Source organism: Lampris incognitus, chromosome 16 (assembly GCF_029633865.1).
Source record: "Lampris incognitus isolate fLamInc1 chromosome 16, fLamInc1.hap2, whole genome shotgun sequence".
Classification (NCBI taxonomy): domain Eukaryota; kingdom Metazoa; phylum Chordata; class Actinopteri; order Lampriformes; family Lampridae; genus Lampris; species Lampris incognitus.
The window spans coordinates 24,676,810-24,697,702 of NC_079226.1; the positions used below are offsets into that span (position 1 = coordinate 24,676,810).

At 40.5% G+C, this 20,893-nt stretch overlaps 1 protein-coding gene across 3 annotated transcripts; it reads left to right on the plus strand.

The window, feature by feature from the left end:
• The first annotated feature begins 1,005 nt into the window (after positions 1-1,005).
• On the plus strand, positions 1,006-19,366 carry ppp2r5ca (protein phosphatase 2, regulatory subunit B', gamma a). Of its 3 annotated transcripts, none has more exons than XM_056296450.1 (14): positions 1,006-1,150; positions 6,143-6,342; positions 10,438-10,548; positions 11,040-11,132; positions 11,254-11,384; positions 11,559-11,618; positions 11,923-12,031; positions 12,490-12,543; positions 12,650-12,820; positions 13,143-13,270; positions 14,008-14,109; positions 14,265-14,337; positions 15,240-15,356; positions 15,958-19,366. In XM_056296450.1, the coding sequence occupies exons 1-14, from the start codon at positions 1,057-1,059 to the stop codon at positions 16,090-16,092; spliced, it is 1,578 nt and encodes a 525-aa protein (XP_056152425.1). In that variant the 5' UTR covers positions 1,006-1,056; the 3' UTR covers positions 16,093-19,366. The 3 variants fall into 3 exon arrangements, with proteins under 3 accessions (XP_056152425.1, XP_056152428.1, XP_056152426.1); XM_056296453.1 differs by having other exon boundaries at positions 15,275-15,356; positions 15,958-16,089; XM_056296451.1 differs by lacking the exon at positions 15,240-15,356.
• Positions 19,367-20,893: the final 1,527 nt, after the last annotated feature.

Here is a 20,893-nt window from a genome sequence, read left to right on the forward strand (position 1 = left end):
ACCCATAGTTTGCGAAGAAAAACATGTTCATTTATTAAAATATCAAATTATTCACGGAGCGCTCCCAAAGCCTGCTTACCTCCAGCGGAAATGGTCTAGCTCTAAGGTACGGATAGCGCAAATGCCCAAAATGTGTCAAAGTGAGAATAAATAGACAAATAGTCGCGCAGCCTCATATTTAACTTTAGTGAATGCGGTACAACATCTGGGGTTTACACAAACCATCAAAAAGCATTGGATTACAATAACATGTTAAAATACACATTTTGGGAGAATTCCCTTTATCTGAGTGAGGTCATTTTCAACTCTGTTACACTGGGATAGGCTCCAGCATCCCCGCGACCCTGAGAGCAGGATAAACGGTTTGGATTGGATGGATTTTATATAACCGGTGCAAAATTAAATTACTGAAAGGGGCACAAGTAGAGTGAGAAGTCTAACTGGGTATTCAAGTCCAATAGCTCTACAGGGCATTTTTGACTTGGAAAGTGGAGGAAAATCTCAAATTGTTTTTTATTCTGTATTGCTTCTCCTTGTTTGTTGCTGTTAATCTGAGCAGAATAACTACCACCCCTCCTTTCTGAACTCCATCCCCTTAAAAAAAAAATCAGACACGACAGACAACGAAAAGACTTTATAATAGATTTCAGCCTCTGTCTCAGCGCAGTCAGTCACTCCGAGCCGCTTATCTTGGATCAGATTATGTCTTAAACCCATCTAACGGTTAAACAGTGGGAGAAGTTTAAGCAAATCTGATCTAAGATCTGTGATGAGCGTCACCGGAGAATATTGAGTGGGGGCGGGGCCTGGGCCAAAATTCCACCACATGTCCCGCCCTCATTGGAGTCCTCTAAGCCAATCACCGTCCCACGTCCCCGGCAGCCTCCGCCGGAGCGCCCCAAGTTAAGCCAATCGACGGGCTGTATTCCCCTGCTGACGTCACCGACTAGCCAGTTCCCTCCAGAGGCAGAGAGCTTCATTTTCTGATCTGCTTTTGTGCTAAAATGGAGGCTGGCCTCTCGCCCTGAGTGGATCGCCTTCCTGGTCGAGGTTTAGATGTTGACATGCAATAAAGCTGGAGACAGGATGGTTGTGGATGCACCTAATTCCAACGGGCCTTTCCAGCCGGTGGCGCTTATGCACTTCAGAGGTATGTAAGGAGAATGTATGCTTTTCTTATTGGCCGAAGGAATTAACTAAGGAGCTAAGGGAGTGCTGTGTGGTGCTGCTTTTGCTTCGGTTCCCCTTGCACTGGTGGTTGCCGCTGGGTTAGTCAGCAATTAAACGTTTGAAATGAGATCTTTTGTTCCGTAAAAGAAGCATCTCGTGTTTTTATATCGGGTGAGGGGAATCGGGTTATGTTTGAAAGGAAACTGAGGAATGGTCATTCGCTCGGCTTGTGTGATAGCTATGAGACAAGCTGCATAAAAAGCTGGTTTTACTAGCTAGCTATCTCCTCTGTTGCCCATCCCCCCGCCAACCTAGTGATGTCAAAGGAAGTGAGGTCATAGGCTAGGGAAGCGTTTTCTCCCTGGTCCTTCGTGTGTTTGAATGTAATTATGTGTGTTTTCACTGTGTGCATGATTCTTAAATTCATTCCTTCTGTAAAACATGAAGGAGATCAATGAAGAGCTGGGATCTGTTCTGCAACCTCTTTCCTCTCTCTAGTCCTTTCTGGTCAAGGGAATTTGTCACACTCTGGTACAAATCGGGGTACAAATTGGTCCGTGTATAGGCTAGACAGCCACTGCTCTGCAGCAGGCCCCCTCTCAGCCTCTCCACCTCCCCACCCTTTTCCCCTTGTTACCCTCCGCACTGTGGATGACATGCCGTTGCTAAAAAGCCCTGGGCGCCTTCACAGGACATGAAAACAGGCTTTGGGAATGAAGGACAACTTAAATCTGAATCCACCAAAGTCCACAGATATACTTCTCAGCAAAATCCTCCTGACGATATGACTCTGGATTTCGCTTTAGAGCATAACAATATTTCCTTTTCGTTATAACACGAAGTTTGGCCTCCTAACATGTATAGAATGCACATTTACAAGACCAGGCCCATACGTTGCCATTATATGTGGCTCCGTCCCGGTGGTGGATAAAGCCAGGGGCAGTTATTGATTAGACTTTTCATTGGTACCACAACAACTACATTGAATGATAACTAGTTGGGTGAACATTAAAAAACAAAAACTCACTCCAGTTTATCGCTCTTTGTCTCAGTGTCCTGTATCCAATCCAAAAATTCCAAATTGCTGCCATGAAAGTGTCTGCAAGTTTTGGCATGTGGGAATGATGAATGGCTGTAGCTCTCTACAAACAACAACTTCAGAAATTGGCTTAACAACACAGAGAAAAAAACGTGCACCTAACAACTTCTTTGTTAGATTCTGTGCACCTTCTACTTACACTGAGACTAAGCAGATTTATCAGACAGAATGGAATTGTCTGTTAAGGGGTAGAATTGTTTTCTCGTGACTGTAAAAAAAAAAAGGTTAGGTGTGTATTGCTATTTCATAAAACTGTTCAGTGAACAGTGAGTGCCTGTGTACTCACCGTTCATTTGACCCAAGTACAGAGACTAAATAGGGACTGTAGTCCCAATGTGACTACAATTATTTATTATCTTTGAATTTTAACTGGGGCATAAAATAGGTTTTGCCTATGCTTCGATTCTGAGGCTTCAATGAGCTGCATTAATAGAAGTCACATTGTGGTTAGCATCAATATTGGGATCACAACACTGGGCCTTTATCTGTTATATAACAACCTACTGAATATTATCGGCCTCTACAAAAACTTTATAAAAAGGGCAGGCAGCTTTATGTAATAGGGGCAATGCAAGTCTGAAATGTTCAAGATAGGCAGGGTGTGAGGCATTGGGGAAATGCACCAGTACAATTTCAAGTCTTGCTGCAATGTCCCAGAAGAAGTTAAAGTACCATAACCCTACAAGCCTTTCTAGATTTAAAAAAAAAGTGAATAAATTGTTTGTGCAAAGATTGTATATATATCCAAACTTACCATATAGAGACATCCTTCTGTTACTATGCCAAGTCTCTGGAACAGCCTTCCTGAGGGCAGCAGAAAATTTTTATTTTTGAAAGCAAACTCAAGACCTACCTTTTTAGTTTGGCTTTTAATTAAATTTTTATCTATCTACCTGCACCCTTGACTGTCAAATCCTTATGGAAGTGATCAATAAGGTAATTGTAGCTCACACATTCATGCACACTCAATCTGTCTCTTAAGGAATTCTGAATTTAGCTGACATGAAATCGAATCTAAGTGTACGTATGTGCTCGTTAGTATGTTTGTGTGTGCACACATTGGTGTCTCAGCCAAGTCTCCATCAGGTCTGAGTGGGATATCACTCGTCTTACCTGGATTTTGTCTGCAAAAATGACTATGTTTTGTAGTGCGATTTAATGTGCATGTCTGCGTTTCCTGTATTCTGTCTTCTGGTGTTTGTACAAGCTCCAATTTTAGAAAACAGAGGCGTGACAGTCAGGTCTAGTTGCTTATTATTTTCCAGTGTATGAGTCCATCCTGTTGCATGTGTTTCCATCTCAGTTGTTGTCTATGTCTTGGGTCTCACTTAACCTCTTTTGACTACTTAAGTGAAAAATATTCAAGAAACTTTTTTTTGTGTTTGCTCGTTCACGTAACTGGGTGTGGGAAAACCTGCAAATAGGCTATAATTGGATTATCATTATAACTGGATTAAAATTGGAGGCCAAATATGTTTCTCTCGGGTTCATCAAGGTCATTTTAAAATATTTGGCTACCGGGTATGAGTAGTCTCTCATACATTATTGTACGTTTGTGGTGCCTGCGTATTTTATTTCTCTTAAGTTCTCTACTATCTGTGCAGTTTAAATCTTGTTTTATTATAAAATTCTAAATTTCAAGAACTAATTTGGTTATTATTGAGACTGCTCCATAATCAGAATACTTTGATTTTACTTGACATGTTTGGCAGCTTCTTTTTAGTTGTATTTGGTCCAGGACCAACATCATGATCTTTCTACAGCCTTTAACTGGCTAGTTTTCAAAGCACACCCTCCACTAAGGTATCCAATATTGCACTGGTATTATACCATAGACCTCCTTAACAAATATTTGTCTTTTTCTATTTCTCTCTCAGGATATTGTACCTTTGCCTACTTGTAGTGTCACATGTCCACTCTATTGTTTAGGGTAGATATATATGCGCCTCACTTCCTGCCTTAGACCCTATTATAAATGGTGAATTCAGGCCTTGTGGATATCCCCTGTTGCTGGTTATTGTCCTCTGATGCTAATTCTTGTTTGAAGACATATGTGAAATACTAATTTAGGTGTCTGTGTCATAATGTACAGGCAGCACGTGCTCACAACCTAACGTTTTGCTGTTCTTCAATGAGTACATACTGTGGTTTATGACTTGGGACAAAAATACAAGTATTGATATCAGTCATTACAGCTAAACAAACTTGTATAACTGAAGACTGTAGGTTGTGTACAGTAGCAAGAGTTTAGCAGTTTTAAAGTAAGATAATCTATGGTGATAAACATTCAGTAACCATGTTGTAGTCATTTGTGAAAACAAAGAAATCAAGTTTTTTTTTTTTCATACATATATTCAATTCAGAATGTGTTGTCATCATTGTGGTAGTGTCTTAATCTTCTCATCCACTGTAAACCCATCTGCCTCTACCAAACCCCTCAGATTAATAATCCATAATCCATACTGTGTATCAATCTAAACCAAAGATTGGACCTTTATAACGTGTGTGTGTGTGTGTGTGTGTGTGTTGGGGGGGTTATACAAAGGACCTTGCTAGGGTCGTTGCCAAGCAACAGAGACAATGGAACAAGTAAGAGCATGTTCATTTGACAGGCCTCTTATTTTTTGCCACATGTAACTCCTGACTGCTCACAGACAGATGTCCCTCCATGCCATCCTCCTTTGCTCCGTGTGTTGGGGTACTGTAGGAGTACCTTGATATAACAGTACCTTGATATTTTGAATGTTATCTGTTGGTTTTCTTTAACAGGCATATTTGGAAAATATAACACTTTTCTCAAAATTGTCGCTTCGTTATTCAAAGAGAAAAAGTGTGATTGCTTTTTTTGAAAGAAAAGGTACAATTGCTTTTTTTGAAACCAAATAGTGCAGCTAATTGTAGGTTAACATTTAAGCTTACCGCTCATTGATTTGAAAGAGGAATGTGAATATACTAAATTTTTAGGGTACCTGAGAGAGAAAAATGCAGGAAATTTCTTCTCGAATGTTACTTGGTCTTGGTATAGAAAGAAAAGAAATAGGCTACCTCAATATTTTGAATGCTGTTCTATCTTTTTGTGGGTAATGGACAGCACCGACTTTGATATGTGATTTTGTTGCCCCATTAATGTTGTGTCCTAACTTCATAATTAGGGTGTTATTATATACAAACCAGGCGAACTTTTAAAGCAGCAAAAGTGGAAATGTACAAATTCCTGTCTTGTGTAAAGTGTTGTCTCTGGTATTGTTTGTTTACATCTGTGTGCTTCATGTAGATCATTTGGGAGGGGGGCAGGAAGTCTTTAAATCACTATGAATAAACATGACAAACTCCCGATAGCTGTGTTTGATTTAAAATGATTTTTTTTTGTGTATGTCCAGTGGCAGTGACCATGTGAAATGTTCTTAGTTCCCAAATTCCTCATCTTGGCCTTCTCCCATCAACTTCTTATGCCACCTCTCTGTCTCCACTCTGTCTTTACGGCTTCTCTGCCCCTCATTTCATTTCTTGTCTCCTTCCTGGCTTCAACATCTAAACCTTTGTCTTTTTTTCCCTAGTTCCTCGATTTCTCCTCTTCCCATCACTCCCTTTAGTCGCATCACTCTGAAATCTGTCGTACTCGACAGTCCTTTAGACGCCACAACCAAAAAAAAACATACACACATTCCCATTCTATTTTTATTTGGCTTTTTTACCCCTCATCCTTGGGTCCGGGTTGACTATTCCCAGGGACACCCCCCCCCCCTTGTCTTTTGTTGTCAACACTGATGCCACTCTCCACCCTCGACCTACTCCCAGTTCACCCGTGATGCTCTCCTTCAGCTCAGACCCTCTTCTGTTTTCGTTTCTTATTTTTCCTCTCTGCCCCCTCAGATGTGGCCCCGGCAGAGCAGGAGAAGCTGTTCATCCAGAAGCTGCGGCAGTGCTGCGTCCTGTTTGATTTCCTGTCTGACCCTCTAAGCGACCTGAAATGGAAGGAAGTGAAGCGGGCGGCGCTGAGCGAGATGGTGGAGTACATCACCCACAACAGGAATGTCATCACAGAGCCCATCTATCCAGAGGTCGTTCACATGGTCAGTAGAACCACGGGTTTGGAGCTGAGAGTGGTGCTGTGTTAGTACAAGTTGAATGAATAAAACTGGGTTTGAGAATGGTTGTAGTATAGCAGTGAGTTGGAGCTGGTGATGGACTGAGAAGGACATAAAACAGAGGGGATTAGATGTGACATGCATTAACAGAGTGTTAGTTTAGAAAATGTATCTGAACTGGTATTGACCAGGATTAGACCAAGGTCTCTACTTTCTGGACGGCGCAAGGCCAGTGGTAGCGACAATTTCGTTGGGTGCAAGATGGTTTTTCTCTCGCCTGGACACATTTGCTAATTTCAAGGCTTGCCATGACATCGCTTGTGCCGAGAAGGGAGTGCGGGGGCTGCAGAGGGTGTGTGGGGGCAAAGTAGAGGATGCGTCAGTCAAAATCAGGTGACGTAGTGCTGGTTTGGCATCAAATAAAACCAAATATTGCACGTGCGTCTCTGCCTGGTCAGACCATGCCTTAGCGCAGACGCAGGCGTTGTGTGGTAGTTTCTGGACTTTATGCGAAGGTGCACTAACCATAGATTTATCCAAAATCACACATGTCACTTTTGTGTATGTTATGTTGACCTATTTCGTGAATAATTTAACTAATGATTATTGTCCTAAACTTTAATCGCACAACAAAATATCTACTCATGTACCAGTGTCTTCCATCATAAAACAGTCATTGTGTGCCATTACGCATGAAAAACAACATGGTGTTGGGGATTTCAATATTTCAATTTAACCTCATTCAACCTGAAAGAACCAACTGATTGCCCAGGCTAATTGATCTGTGATCACAGCTATTAAAGGTGTCCTGCTGTGTTCATAGAATCCGCAGGAAAGAGAGGAAGATGCTGGTGAGAATGAATACACGTTAAACAGTAGTCTGTCAAATAACCATGTTTGCGTGTCTTGTCATATCACATTGGAATTAGTGTTACTGTCTGTTGTATGCGCACTTCGTGACTCTCCACCTTCTGAACAAGGACATCGGTTTCCTCCTGGGAGAAGCGTTTCTGTTTTAGCCACTCTGGACTTCTGCGTCCATTACGAAATTGGCAGTACGCCAAGACAGAGCGCGCCGCTTTTAAAGGAAATGAGAGGAGCTGATTTGATTGGCCATAATCGAAGACAGCCCCCACCACTCCTACCGATAATTTATTCCCTCTAATCCAGCCCTTTTACAGCAGCGCTTCTGTTGCGCCCGATTACCACTGGCACAGCATGTCCCGAAATTAGCAAAAAAGCATTGGCCACACCTTAGATCAACTTGCACTTTGAACTAGCACCTTTGACTATGCTGTGACCCGAAAACTAGAGACCCAAGTGTTTTGATGTGAATTCTCTTTGCTTTCTCACAATTGCAGACAAGAGGTCTCTTAAGAATTGCTTAACCAGTTAGATCAGTTCTGCCATTCCAGTTTGTTTCATCACCTCCTGTGTTTTCATTTGAAATGAGTGGGATTAAATCCAGTCAAAGTGTTGGCGTATAGGGATGTGCATCAGAACTAGAAATATTTACATGCTGAAAGCATTAAAGCTGCAATCCATGACTTCTCCATTAATAAGTCGTTACTTTATCCATTTGGATCGTGACGATGATGTGGCGATTCTGTTGGATAGACCATCAGTATTACAATAAAACAATGTTCTGATATAGTTCAGTGTAGGAGAGAAAGGCAGAGAGAAATGGACCCGTTGCAACAAACTTTATCCAGCTATATAGCAATGCTGTTCCACAGTAGTTTTGATCCTCTGTCCAACAAAAGCATTGACACATCGCTGTCACATCTCAGTCTTTTTTTCCTGCTGGGGTTGTTTTCAACACATATACATACCTCTTTGCCACTGCACCAGCGTTTGTGCGACCTGGTCAAAAAATGTCAAACAGTGTTATATAGTGACGAGAGTGTCTCCAAGTATAGTAAAGATTCGAGTTAGTATTATGCAACTTGAATCCGTGGTACAGATGGATAAGATAGCTATTTATTAAGGAAGAGAAGTAACAGATTTTAGCTTTAAGGTTTAATGATAGTCTGCCCACTAACCAAAAACTAATGCTGACCTTTATCTTTTCATCATCAAAGCCTTCATTGTTGAATTGCTACTTAGATGGTCATGAAGTCTTAATTTAAAATTTTCCTTGTCGAATAAATGCTATCATGTTGGCAGTATTTCTCCGCAGCCTGTTCAGGGTTGTAGTCACATCATAGCTGAGACAGTTTATCTACCTTGTAGCCCTTCTTTTTAAACAAGGCTCCTAGTGTTGTGCTAAACCACCTGCAATGTCCCATGATGTTTCTGGAAGAGAACAGCGGCCCACAGGGGAGTCAGTTGACACTGGGAGACCAAGAACACAACCCACTTTGGCAATTGTGGGCCAAACTCATGAAAATCCTAGGGCTAGTTGCAAGGGCAAAGCTTAGATATAGCCAGAGGTAAATTTCACTTGAAAGAAAAGTAAACGCATGGTAAAAAGTACAGTTAGGAAGATAAGTAGGATATAAACAATTCATGTGAATAATTGAAAATAAAGATCTTATACAACTAAGAGATACATCTCTGAAAGTCAGTTTCCAAGCAGAATTCCCTCTTCCGAGAACAATTCCATGAATGGTGTCTTTGAAAATGTTTAACCACTCAGAGAAATCCCACGGCTCGCTTGTGTAAACGCTCTGATGTCACGTGTGCTCGGCACATAGCGAAAACTTGACGCAGTGGGATTGATTGCTTGTCAATACACCATTTTTGTACACCATTTTCCTGCGCTGAATGATGCTGCAAGCCTAATTTGTACTCTCTGCCTTCCACTTTCTCACATCTTGTCTATGGAAGTTGATTTTGGCCTAGAAGTTTTTCCCCTTTGTGTTGAAGAACAACTCTGATGGAGTTTGTCAGCATTGAGCCCATGTGATGGCTTGCAGCCCTCTTGCAACAGACTGCACGGCACCTTCTAGTGGTTTTAGAGCAGCGATACAAAAACACTCACATTTCTCATAAAAGCTTAAACATGCGTTAAACTTTTCTTACACACTCACCATTTTCTAAGCTGCCAACCCGTGCATGTATTCACAGTTACTATCCCTTTTTTACAGAGAACATCTAAGTAGCTTTCATAAACATTGCCAGGCTTGTACCTAGGCGCAAATGGTTTCTCCACTAACCCTCTAGGTTTACATTATTCCTGGAAGCAAATGAGGGAAACTATCTTAACTAGAAAAAATGTTATGGATTTAGACAGGCAACTGTACTGTGTTAATGCTGAACAGCTGGAGTGAGAAATCAAAGTAATCAGTGCAACACTAAGGAGGGGAAATTCCTGTGAATTTTGATGCAAAATTCTGATAAGTTCAGAAACCTGACACTGATGTGTGTTTGCTCAGTATTAAGGGTCGTCTTTTAAGTTATGGACAAGAACTAGAAAGTAAACAAGTTTGATTTTCTATTCCTAAAAATACTACTTATTTATTTTGTTTCAAAACCACAGTTTCGACTTGATGCACCATGATCCATATCTTGGCTGCCTCTCATTGTTCCAGGCGCCAACATTCGTGTACTTCAGACTAGGAGTAGACTCACCCAGAAGCGGTCTTAGTGCTGTTACCATAAATGGCACCTGTAACGCAGACACTATGACTTGGATTGTATGGTTGGGTCCAGCTCCACCAGTAGCGTATGGGGAGAATTGAGTTGAGTTGAATGTAAGAGAGATTATAATAAGTAGGTCAGTTTTCCTCTGGTAGAGAGAAAATGCAACCTTCACCTAATTCATGAGAATGATTTTCAGTCGGGCTAATTGTAGACTTGGCCGAGCATCGTGTGAGCAATTGAAAGGCTAATCTATTCAAGAATGTGGACTGCAGGTTTCGGTGTCGTTACTGTATATATTTTCAGAATGTCTGAAGTTGCTTTTACTGTAATAGCCCTTACACTGTCAAACTGGATGCGTGCTATTGCGCCAAGGAGATCTATTACACCCCATTTTCTCTATTAAAATAATTGGTTGAAAAATGTAATCGATCTCATACACCTCACAACACAACAGTTTATACATAAGAAACAGTGTTTCTGTATCTCTTTTTCCAGTTTGCAGTGAATATGTTCAGAACATTGCCTCCATCGTCCAACCCGACTGGGGCGGAGTTTGACCCAGAGGAAGACGAGCCCACACTTGAGGCTGCATGGCCACATCTCCAGGTTGATACATGACTATAATTAAATAGAAATTATCCCCCGTATTGATTTGCAATATTCAACAATCATACATTCAACAACAAAAGTCAAACCCTTACCTAGCAGTAGTGCAGTTTCCAGGGATTTCTGTGTCATAGCATTTGAATTTAATAAAGGGGACCGATCCATAGAACAAAACAGTTTAGAATTAAAATCTCCCACTGGTAAGAAAGTGGGACAAACAGCTTGTGAAAGACTGTAAGTTAGATATGGAAAGACCCACTCAGCAAATGGTAGAAGAATTATGAGCTGATTGGTGCAAAACTATACGTGTCAATGTGATATGACACACTTATGTCTTTTTGGCTTGCCATCATTTGCATTTTTGGACTAACTTTGATGGCGGCACCAATGAGGCACAATTCCTCAGCATGCATACAGAAATGCACCCATACATAATTAACAAATTCCTGAATGTCACAATTTGATTGGATTTTTGTTTGTTTCTGTTTCAGCTCGTCTATGAATTTTTCCTTAGATTTTTAGAATCCCCTGATTTTCAACCCAACATAGCAAAGAAATACATTGATCAGAAATTTGTAATGCAGGTAAGAACAAGGCATTTCTTCAAACTCTCCAGTTAGCTCATCTCATTCAAAAGCAAAAACAAGACTTTTTCTTACCATCTTGACAAAATCAAACGGATTAACAACATTTGTTGTTCTGTAGCTTCTAGAACTATTTGACAGTGAGGATCCCAGAGAGAGAGACTTTCTCAAAACCACCCTCCACAGGATCTATGGAAAATTTCTGGGACTGCGGGCATACATCAGAAAACAAATCAATAACATTTTCTATAGGTGAGTGCTGTCCCCACTTCCACTCTGCTCGAGTTTATAAAATATGTATGCTGCATAACCTAACCTCTAACTGGCCGTTAAGGATAAATGGATCACTTGTGATTCATGGTTTGTTGTTGAATAAGAAATCCGTGTATTCTAAGCAAAAAAAAACAAAAACAACTGTTTCTGCAGGTTTATCTATGAGACTGAGCACCATAATGGTATAGCTGAACTACTGGAAATACTTGGAAGGTAAGTAACTCAAGTAAAAGCACTTAATTCTCTTTCTTCAACAGGGTGTTGGGATAACAATACATTTTTTCATAAATATGAGTTCTTGTAGATTGTAGTTTTATTATTTGTAAGACCTTGTGCACTTAATCAGTACTGTTCAATGATTCTCTCAAGTGGTTCTGTTGTCTGCTCCTGCTATCATTATGATTGCATACAATAACTAACCATAGGCCTCTCTCTTGTGGTTTTGTCTTTAATATGATGGCTTCCAAATTGGCAACTGTAAATTCTATTCTAATTGTTAATCTTGTCCACCTCTCAGTATAATCAACGGATTTGCCTTACCACTAAAAGAGGAGCACAAGATTTTCCTGTTGAAGGTTTTATTGCCTCTGCACAAAGTCAAGTCACTTAGTGTCTACCATCCACAGGTAAGTCGACAAGTAAAGCTTTATGATGTGGGTGGGATTGTGAACGTAATGTTTTCTTTATTTTTCTAATAAATACAAATTCACAGGGAGGTTTCTCTACTTGTTTTAGGCTGTGTCTGTGTTTTGCAAGATGAAGGGCACAAAAAAAACTATTATTTGAATTGCCTGAAACCACATACAGCAATTTCTTTTACCCCAAGCTTGTTCTCCATTCCTAGAATGCAACAAAAAAGAAAAGTCTGTTATTGGACACCTTTCAGTCAGAAGGCAGTTAGAAACTACAGTTGTAGACGGGTTGTAACCAGTGTTGTCTTCTTCAGGCTCCCTGTGGCCCAGCAGGAAGTATGCATCCAGCTGGCGTATCTCACCCTTCGCTACCTTGAGTTTGCTTGTGTGTAAAATTAAACAAGTGATCCCTTTTGAAGCTTTCCTTTTTTTGTTGTGGAATTGTCTTGCAGCTGGCCTACTGCGTGGTGCAGTTTTTGGAGAAGGACAGCACTCTGACTGAACCGGTACGTCATACTGTCGAAAAGCTGACCTCTGTTTATACCATAAACCTCCATCTTATCACAACTAGTTCCTAAATACTTTCATCATCATATTTTATCACCACAACAGGTGGTGATGGCCCTACTCAAGTACTGGCCCAAGACACATAGCCCCAAGGAGGTGATGTTTCTCAATGAGCTGGAGGAGATACTAGATGTCATCGAGCCCTCCGAGTTTGTAAAGGTCCAGGAGCCACTCTTCAGACAACTGGCCAAGTGTGTGTCCAGCCCACACTTCCAGGTAAAGACTGAATTACTGTTATCACATGACAGGATGTATTCATACTTGGTTGCTGTCCATGACAAACTGCGATTCAACTCGGCAGTTCATTCACAAACAGTAATTTGTTAACAGACACTTCATTACCAAACAACATCCTAACCTACCTTGTATGGCATGTATGTGATTCATCACATTGTAAATGTTAAAAAAATCTGGCTAGAAAGTTGCCAGTAATTATTACTATCAGTAACCTGAGGGTTTGTGTATGTATGTATGTATGTGTGTGTGTGTGTGTGTGTGTGTGTGTGTGGGTGGGTGGGCATGTGGGCACACACTCTAGGTGGCAGAGAGGGCTCTGTACTACTGGAATAATGAGTACATCATGAGTCTCATCAGCGACAATGCAGCCAAGATTCTGCCAATCATGTTCCCTGCCCTGTACCGTAACTCCAAGACCCACTGGAACAAGTAAGATCCTCAGTAGAGTGAGATATCGCCATAAGCACGCAGTTAAAATTTATTTACATTCTGTACATTTCACACCATGGTGGAAAATAGTATGTTGTGGTACACCTCACAATAATTACTCCAACTGCTGAGACGCCGTCCCTGTTCAAAAATGCATCCCTGTACTTGTCCATCAAGTGTGACATATTTCATCAGTCACACACATAAGCCGACACCACTCGAGAAGGACCGTAGAAATTTGATCAGTTCAAATACAGAATTTCAAAAAGGCCATGTATTATTACCAAAAGTGCTTTCTGAATAGCAATTGCCTAAAATCAGGTCTTCTTTATTTGTAGTTTTATTTTAATATCCTTTACACGGCTTGCGGAGAGAATGGACCACGTTTCTGTTTAGTCAGTTGCAGAATTGCATTTTCTGAAGATTCAATTCTGGCAGAATCAGTATACAAATGAAAAGACTGAATAGGCAGTCGAGAGAAAAAAACTGACAAATATTAATAAAAAAGGCAAATTCAATTAAAATGTAATTTGTATTTTGTAATTATTTTGGCATGAGGAAATTTACAATCTAGCTAAATGCCAAGTGCAAACATTATCTTAAAAAATCTTCTTGAGGCATTCCTTGAATCTAATTGTTTTTTTGATGGAGGACAATACTGGCCAGTGGAATAGTGATTTTTTTTTCCCTTGTGTGATGGGATCTGACTCAAGACTGACCTGTATGTGTTCTTATAGGACCATTCACGGCCTCATCTATAATGCTCTCAAGCTCTTCATGGAAATGAATCAGAAGCTCTTTGATGACTGCACACAGCAGTTCAGGGCTGAGAAAAATAAGTATGTTATGTACACTTCCATGTTAATGCATATTCCTTTTACATTTTCTCTCAATCTGCAACTCAAATTCTTTTGATTACATCCATTGGTGTTAAATGCTACTTTCAAAATTTGTCTGTGAACTCCGTTGTTTGCGATGGGGCTTGGTCCAACAGGGAGAAGGCCAAGTCAAAAGAACGAGAAGAAGCTTGGATCAAGATTGAGAACCTTGCCAAATCAAATCCACAGGTAAGCCACAAGTGAATTCATTCACACATCTGTTTTCCCTCAACACCCAAGTGTGTAACGTGCGTGTGTGTGTTTGCCTGTAACTTGGGACTGTCCTCTTGATGCTAGCTTCATAGTTGGAATTAGGCTTGGGCGATTGGATTAATATATCGGTGATTGGCTGAGTACAATGGGCACAGTTTATTTTGCTAAATTAATGGTCTGCCTCCTTGAGAATTCAACTCAGTAAATAACACTGGACAGCGAAGATTTTGCTTCATGAACACTTTTGGGTGTATTTTATGGATTTTGGGCTGCTGATCACGAAAATCACCTTTAAAATTTTCCTATCACATACAGTTTTGTTAATATAACCTATTTTTGTGATTTTCCATCATATTTTAAGTCTACTTAAAATATGCATCGCTGATTGTTGGGCTGACAGTGGCCAGTTGGAAAATGTTGACTTATCGCCCAACCCTAGTTGGAATGCTGTAGCCTCTCTTTCTTACCTTGTTTAGACTCTAGTGCTGCAAGATTCCCCCCCCCCAAGCTAAGCCAAACAGCTGTTTAAAGACAGATCAGGTTGAGTGATCCCACTCCACTTCTTAAGTCATAAACCTGAATCTGTAACAATCTTTGAATCAATTCACATCAAGCGACCTCAACGCTTGATGATCTAGCAATACCATTTGATGGAATCTGGCTATAGTATAACAAACCTTTGATGTAACTTCCAGTTATGGTCCTGGAAGAATTTCACTCTTGTCAATCTCTGCACCTCAATTAAGTCATATCAAATTAGCAATAACTGCAGTGTATCAGTTACTTCATTGGTCTAAATCCCCTGAATTTATTCCTCTTTGCATGCGACTCAAAAGTATTTTCCCATTCTTTTTGTTTTGTTTTCCTTTTCAACATAGTTCCTTATATATGTTGATTCCTCTGACCTCAATAGTCCTGTAGCAATGGAGACGGATGTTCCGTTGATAGAAGATGTTCAGAGGTTAAAAAAGACAGTTGAGGAAGGAGCCACTCAGGTAAACCTGACTTCTCTGTCTCTATCTATCTTTCTTCTCACAAAAATAAAATAAAATATTGCACTAAAGCTTGCGGAAGCTTCTAACTGAAGCAACTTGGAGTGCAGTGATTGATATAAACTGTATAAATTTTGCATATATACTATTTAATGCATATGTAATATTTACATTCATGTCAGTCTTAGAATATTTTCTGGTCCTCAGTGACCATAAGCTTTAAGCCACAAGAACATTAGTTGTGGCCATGGACTGAACACAGGAATCAAAAGCTTTCTTTGTTGTGTCTTTATTTCCTCTGCATGTCCTCTAAGTGGCACAGAACTTGTGGTGATCTGTATGTCATCGAATGCTGTTCTTTTACACTAGCCCTAATAACCTTGTCCAGGTGTATGACTTGGTATTCTGTTGTGCTGAGTTTTACTCATTCGGTCTTGGCCTATAGTCATTTATTGCGTTTGTGTTTGAAATTTAACTTAAAGGATGATGTACAGAATAGGAATGACATCTTTTGTAACAGGATAGTCATGAAAGTGATAGAATTCAAAATATGCTTTAGTCGAGCCTCACAATGCTCCCTTTTCCCTGCTTCCCCATCTGACAGTTACAGCGTGAGCAGCGAAAAGAGCGGCCCCTGGTGCGACGCAAGTCTGAGTTGCCTCAGGACATCTACACCACGAAAGCCTTGGAATGCCACCGCCGAGCTGACGATATGTTGACCACTCACGACGGACTCTAGGTCATGTGACCTGTCGGCTCAAGATTCAACTGTCCCCGCTATCCCACATCAGCCCCCAGGGGCCTGAATAGTTGGCTCTGGACTCTGTGCACCCCCACACACACACACATACATACAAACATAACCACCACCACAAGCCGTCCAAGCGCCGCAGTTCTGTTGGCTGTCAATTGATGGGCTATTGATCTCTTTCTCCTCCATCAGTCTTCCTTGAATACTTCAAGTTTCTCTCCTCATCTCAGCTGCCACTCATCCCCTCCTGGCCGAGGCCCATAAAACACAGCACATTCAGCACACTGGACTTTTGACCAGTGCAGTACAGTAGCTCTGTGTACACCTCTATTAGATTTTCTGCTTTCTCAGGTGTTATAATTTAGAGAAGAGTGGGACCGTGTGTGTATGTCTCTTAAGCCTTTCTTGCTACACTCATACGCGTTCTCAATTATTGACTTGTTCCCTTTTTTTCTCCATCATTTCTCCATCTGAAAAGAATGCATCATAATCCCCCACCTCACTTTTCCCCCCACTCTTTCCTTCCATCACCCCACTTCAAACTAAGAACCTGGGAGTAGACACCTTGTCACTAGTTCCCATTTCCCCCTTGCAAACGTGTCCGCAGTGGATCAGACGGAGAACTACTGACTGACGTGCTCACCGTCTATGGATCCTCTGTTAGCTACCACTTTGTTATCCTTTCTGTTAAAGGGAACAACACACTGCGAACAGAGACTGTTGGTTTAATGAAAGACGAAACATTTCTTTCATCTGTTGTATATTTTATTTCTCTTGCTCAGTCCCAGGGACATCTTGTCAGTGCCAAGGCTGTTGTCTTGTTTATGCTTTGTTTATTTCATGGGTATGTTTCTATCTCTGTGACTTCAACAGGGACACTGGCTGAAGTGGACGTGTCTGTTGATCGCCTTTTATTTTCCATTGCTGATGTTTCAAAGAAGCTTTTTCTAATTTTACAACACTCAAGACCAACATGAGGCCTGTCCACAGCCTTGCAATGTCCAGGAAGATGGCAAGGAATGGGGGCGGTTGTACCATGGACACCTGACACTTTATGTTTTATTGTTTTGTGCCATATGCAGCTCATTTATCTTGTATGCTTACTTTTCTACCACCTGTTCAAATCAATTGGAAATGTTTGCAAACTCGAACATGGTCGAGCTTTGATGGTTCAAATAATGGTACTTGTTGTAAGAAAACCTGTATGCAGTGTCATTAAGTCACATGCCACAGAAAGCCATATGTATGCAGGTTTTCATAAAGGTCCATTGCTACACTGCTTGATTTCACTGCTCTGTCTTCGCCTGTCTGGTCAAAGGTGGGCTGACTGGTGAAATCAGCTGGTATGAGTTTAGATGGGAGTGGAAACCAGCATACAGGCGGCTCTCCTTGGCACCTGATTCGAGTGTCACTGGTTTAATATATTGGGCTAAAGCTTGAGGTAGTGATTTTGCTCAACAGCCCCGTGTCTTGTGCCCATCTCAAGTTCCTTTTTTACCAATGGACTTGGTAGGTTTGTTTGTTTTAAGGTGAATGGGTTGGTAGTTCAAGTGGAAATCAAAATATATTTGGGTAAGCTGCATCTGATGCTCCTATGATATAAAAGAAGGATAGGTGGCGGTTTACATATTTGATAAATGAGACACTGGCAAGGGGCAGGGTTTTGTTCTCATTTGAATAGGAGAAGAGGCACAAAGCTGACCTTTGTACCGACATGCAGGTTTGCATTAGCCATGAGCTGGTCAGTTGACTGAGCTGATCTCTTGTTCAACCACATTAAATCTGTTTGCTGTTAGTGTTTAAAGCCCTCATATTGCAGGAGTTGTAAGAATAACATGGGCATACGAAAGCCTATCTTAGGTTGCCTTTTATTGTGGGGATTTGTTTTGAATTTTTTCCATAAACGAACTAGTAGTTTAAAATGTTTTATATTTTCCATAAATACTATTGCAACTACTCAGTAAATGAGATTTAAGTGGAGACTAATTGGAACAACAAGCAATAGTTGAGACAATTTCGATATCAAAATAATCTGAACTAGGACTACCTATAACGCACTTCCTGAAAACTTGAAGATTGTGGCACATTTCTGTTGTCAATCTTTTCATTTCCGAAATCTGATTATTGTTTCTGTCTTCATGCACACTGAATAATCCAGGTAAGGAAATCAAAGAATCAGTTCATCTGGATACAACGTTTACTGACAGAATTCTGTCAATACATGTTGTATCCAGGTGAACTGATTCAACCTTCTTTGATTATCGTTTTTATTGCATTTGAATCCTTCCTACTAAGTGAGTCCTTTGGTGTCTGAAAGGGGCAAAAACATCAGTCGGTACCATTGTTTGAACTAAAGGGATTTGAAAGGTTTCTTCATATTCTGTTTGTTGTATTTCATTCTTGTCTTGTCTTCGGAGGGTGGCAGCATGGATGTCGTTTTTATTTTGTTTTGGCCAAGGGGTAATGCCCAATGCTGAAGACAAACTGACATTACAACTTGGCTGTAATTCTATTAATACTGTATTTGCTTGATTGCAAAAAGATGTACATTTACAAAAAAACAATTTAAACATGTATGTTTTCCCCCAGAGGAATGACATTCACCAAACTGATTTAGTATTCCCGTCAAGGTCAATGCTTTTATAATACAGCCCTGCCTGCTGGGAGAGTTGTTTTATGGATTTTATGGGTTTAGTCAGAATTCTTTTGAGTTTTATTTAACAAAAAAAAAACAAACAAAAACAAAAAAAAACAACAGATCCATTGTTAGAGAAGATATTAAAAAAATTATTTGGTGATTTTTTTTTTTCTGATTCTGCCGCATCCTTGAAACTCTTGAAAACTTATAGTTTTAACATATGACTTTAAAAAAAAGTATGGTAACTTAACAAAGTGTCCTTTTATATGTGACCTGTACTATATGGCTTCATTTAATATTGTACATATGATTTACTTTGTTTCATGTAGTGTTATATATCTAGATTAATTTTGTACAAATCGTCCCTCTGTACAGAATAAACCATCAACGGCAAGTGAGAAGTCAATCTGGCACATACCTTTTTACTTTCCCTTTTCGCTGTACTTTTGGAAACATTAAGAAATGTTATGGTATATATATATTTTTTTTTCCCTGTTTAAACCTGCAAAGTTTCCCCCCCTTTCTCTTATTACCTTAAAAATGTTCATACCCAGTGTGTGATCCTATCACTGTCTTTAGTGGTGTACAACTATATAGAATGAATAAAGAGATTATTTGAATTTATATTTTCAATCATACATCCGTTTTGGGTTTATTTGATTTGAAGGACACATATCCTAAATGCCCAGTAGAGAACGCATTAACAGTCAAGATTTTTAGCACAATGGGGAAACTAATCTTTTTAAAGGGTTCCATCTGACCACTTTTCAGCTGGCGGTGTGCTGTAGTGACCAAATGTGAACACAGGAGGGCGCAAAACAACTAAAAAAAAGTTGATATTCGCCAATGCAGTCCATTAGGTCAGTAGTTCCCAACCTTTTTTGAGTACTGTACCCCAAAGCATTTCAAGCCAACCCAAAGTACCCCCTACTACGCAATCAACTGTGGTGATCACCAGGATATATCATTAATGTATATAATTTACATATACAATATTTTATTTAGTCTATATATCATTAATTATACCTTTTTATAAAAAAATAAGACTCAATCTCCCCAATTAATGTGACACTTTAATCATATTCAACCATAACTAATCATAATACTTATAATAGCCATTGTTTATAGATTTTAAATAAAAGTAAGGCTCAAACTCACCAATTAATGTGACACTCAATGGGACACTTCAGCCTGTTTGCCACTATCAGTTTTGTGAGTCTGGGGGAGATTGTTGCAACAGCTGTGACCAGGTTATTCTCCAAGCTGAGCCAGTTCCTGTGTTAGTCTTGATGTGGGTCATGGCGGAGAATATCACCTCACTCACACAGGTATGTGGATCCAAAGGGCAACAGTTCATTCAGGGCATGTTTCCCCAATTCAGGATACTCCTTCTGCACAACACACCCGAACTGTAGCAGTGGTGTGCTTGAGTACCTCATCTTCAGGCTCCTATCTGAGGACACATCTATGAGGTTTTCTTGCAGCCTGTCGGGAATGCTGCTGTTAATGTCCGTCACAAATGGATTACGCGCCCAGTCCAGTTTGGAAGACTTGTTGACAATATCAGGGAAGTAGGAGTTGAACTCATTCTTGAGCTTGGGTAAATGTGTGTGTACTATTTTCACAATTGTAGCTCTGCCACATTCACCAGTGGCAATGTATGTGTCCAGCTGCAAGAAACCACTTGTATCCCCCATCTTCACATTTTCTCTGCCAGAGCTTGATCTTCTCCATGAATCCACATACTTTGTCATACAAGCTAAGAACATGCGTGTCTTTGGCTTGGAGAGAGATTCAGCTGGTTGAGTTTGCTGAACATATCGGAGAGGTATCCCAGCCGAGCTACCCAGTCAGCGTCGTCGAACATAGCCGCAAAAGGGGGTGCGTGTGCGCCAACAGAAATTCCCTCCGTTACAGCGGCTCGAACAGCCGCTGTAACGTCTTCCCTCAGGACCACCGGACATTGGTGTGAAGCACCATGTGCCATGGAGAGCCATGTGTATGCAGGTTTTCATTCCAACCCGACTCCACACCAGCTGATTTCACTGATTACCTGGTGTGGAGTCCGGCTGGAATGAAAACACGCATACACACGCTCTCCACGGCACATGGTTAGCCACCCCTGCAGTTAGCTGTTCCATGTTCTGACCC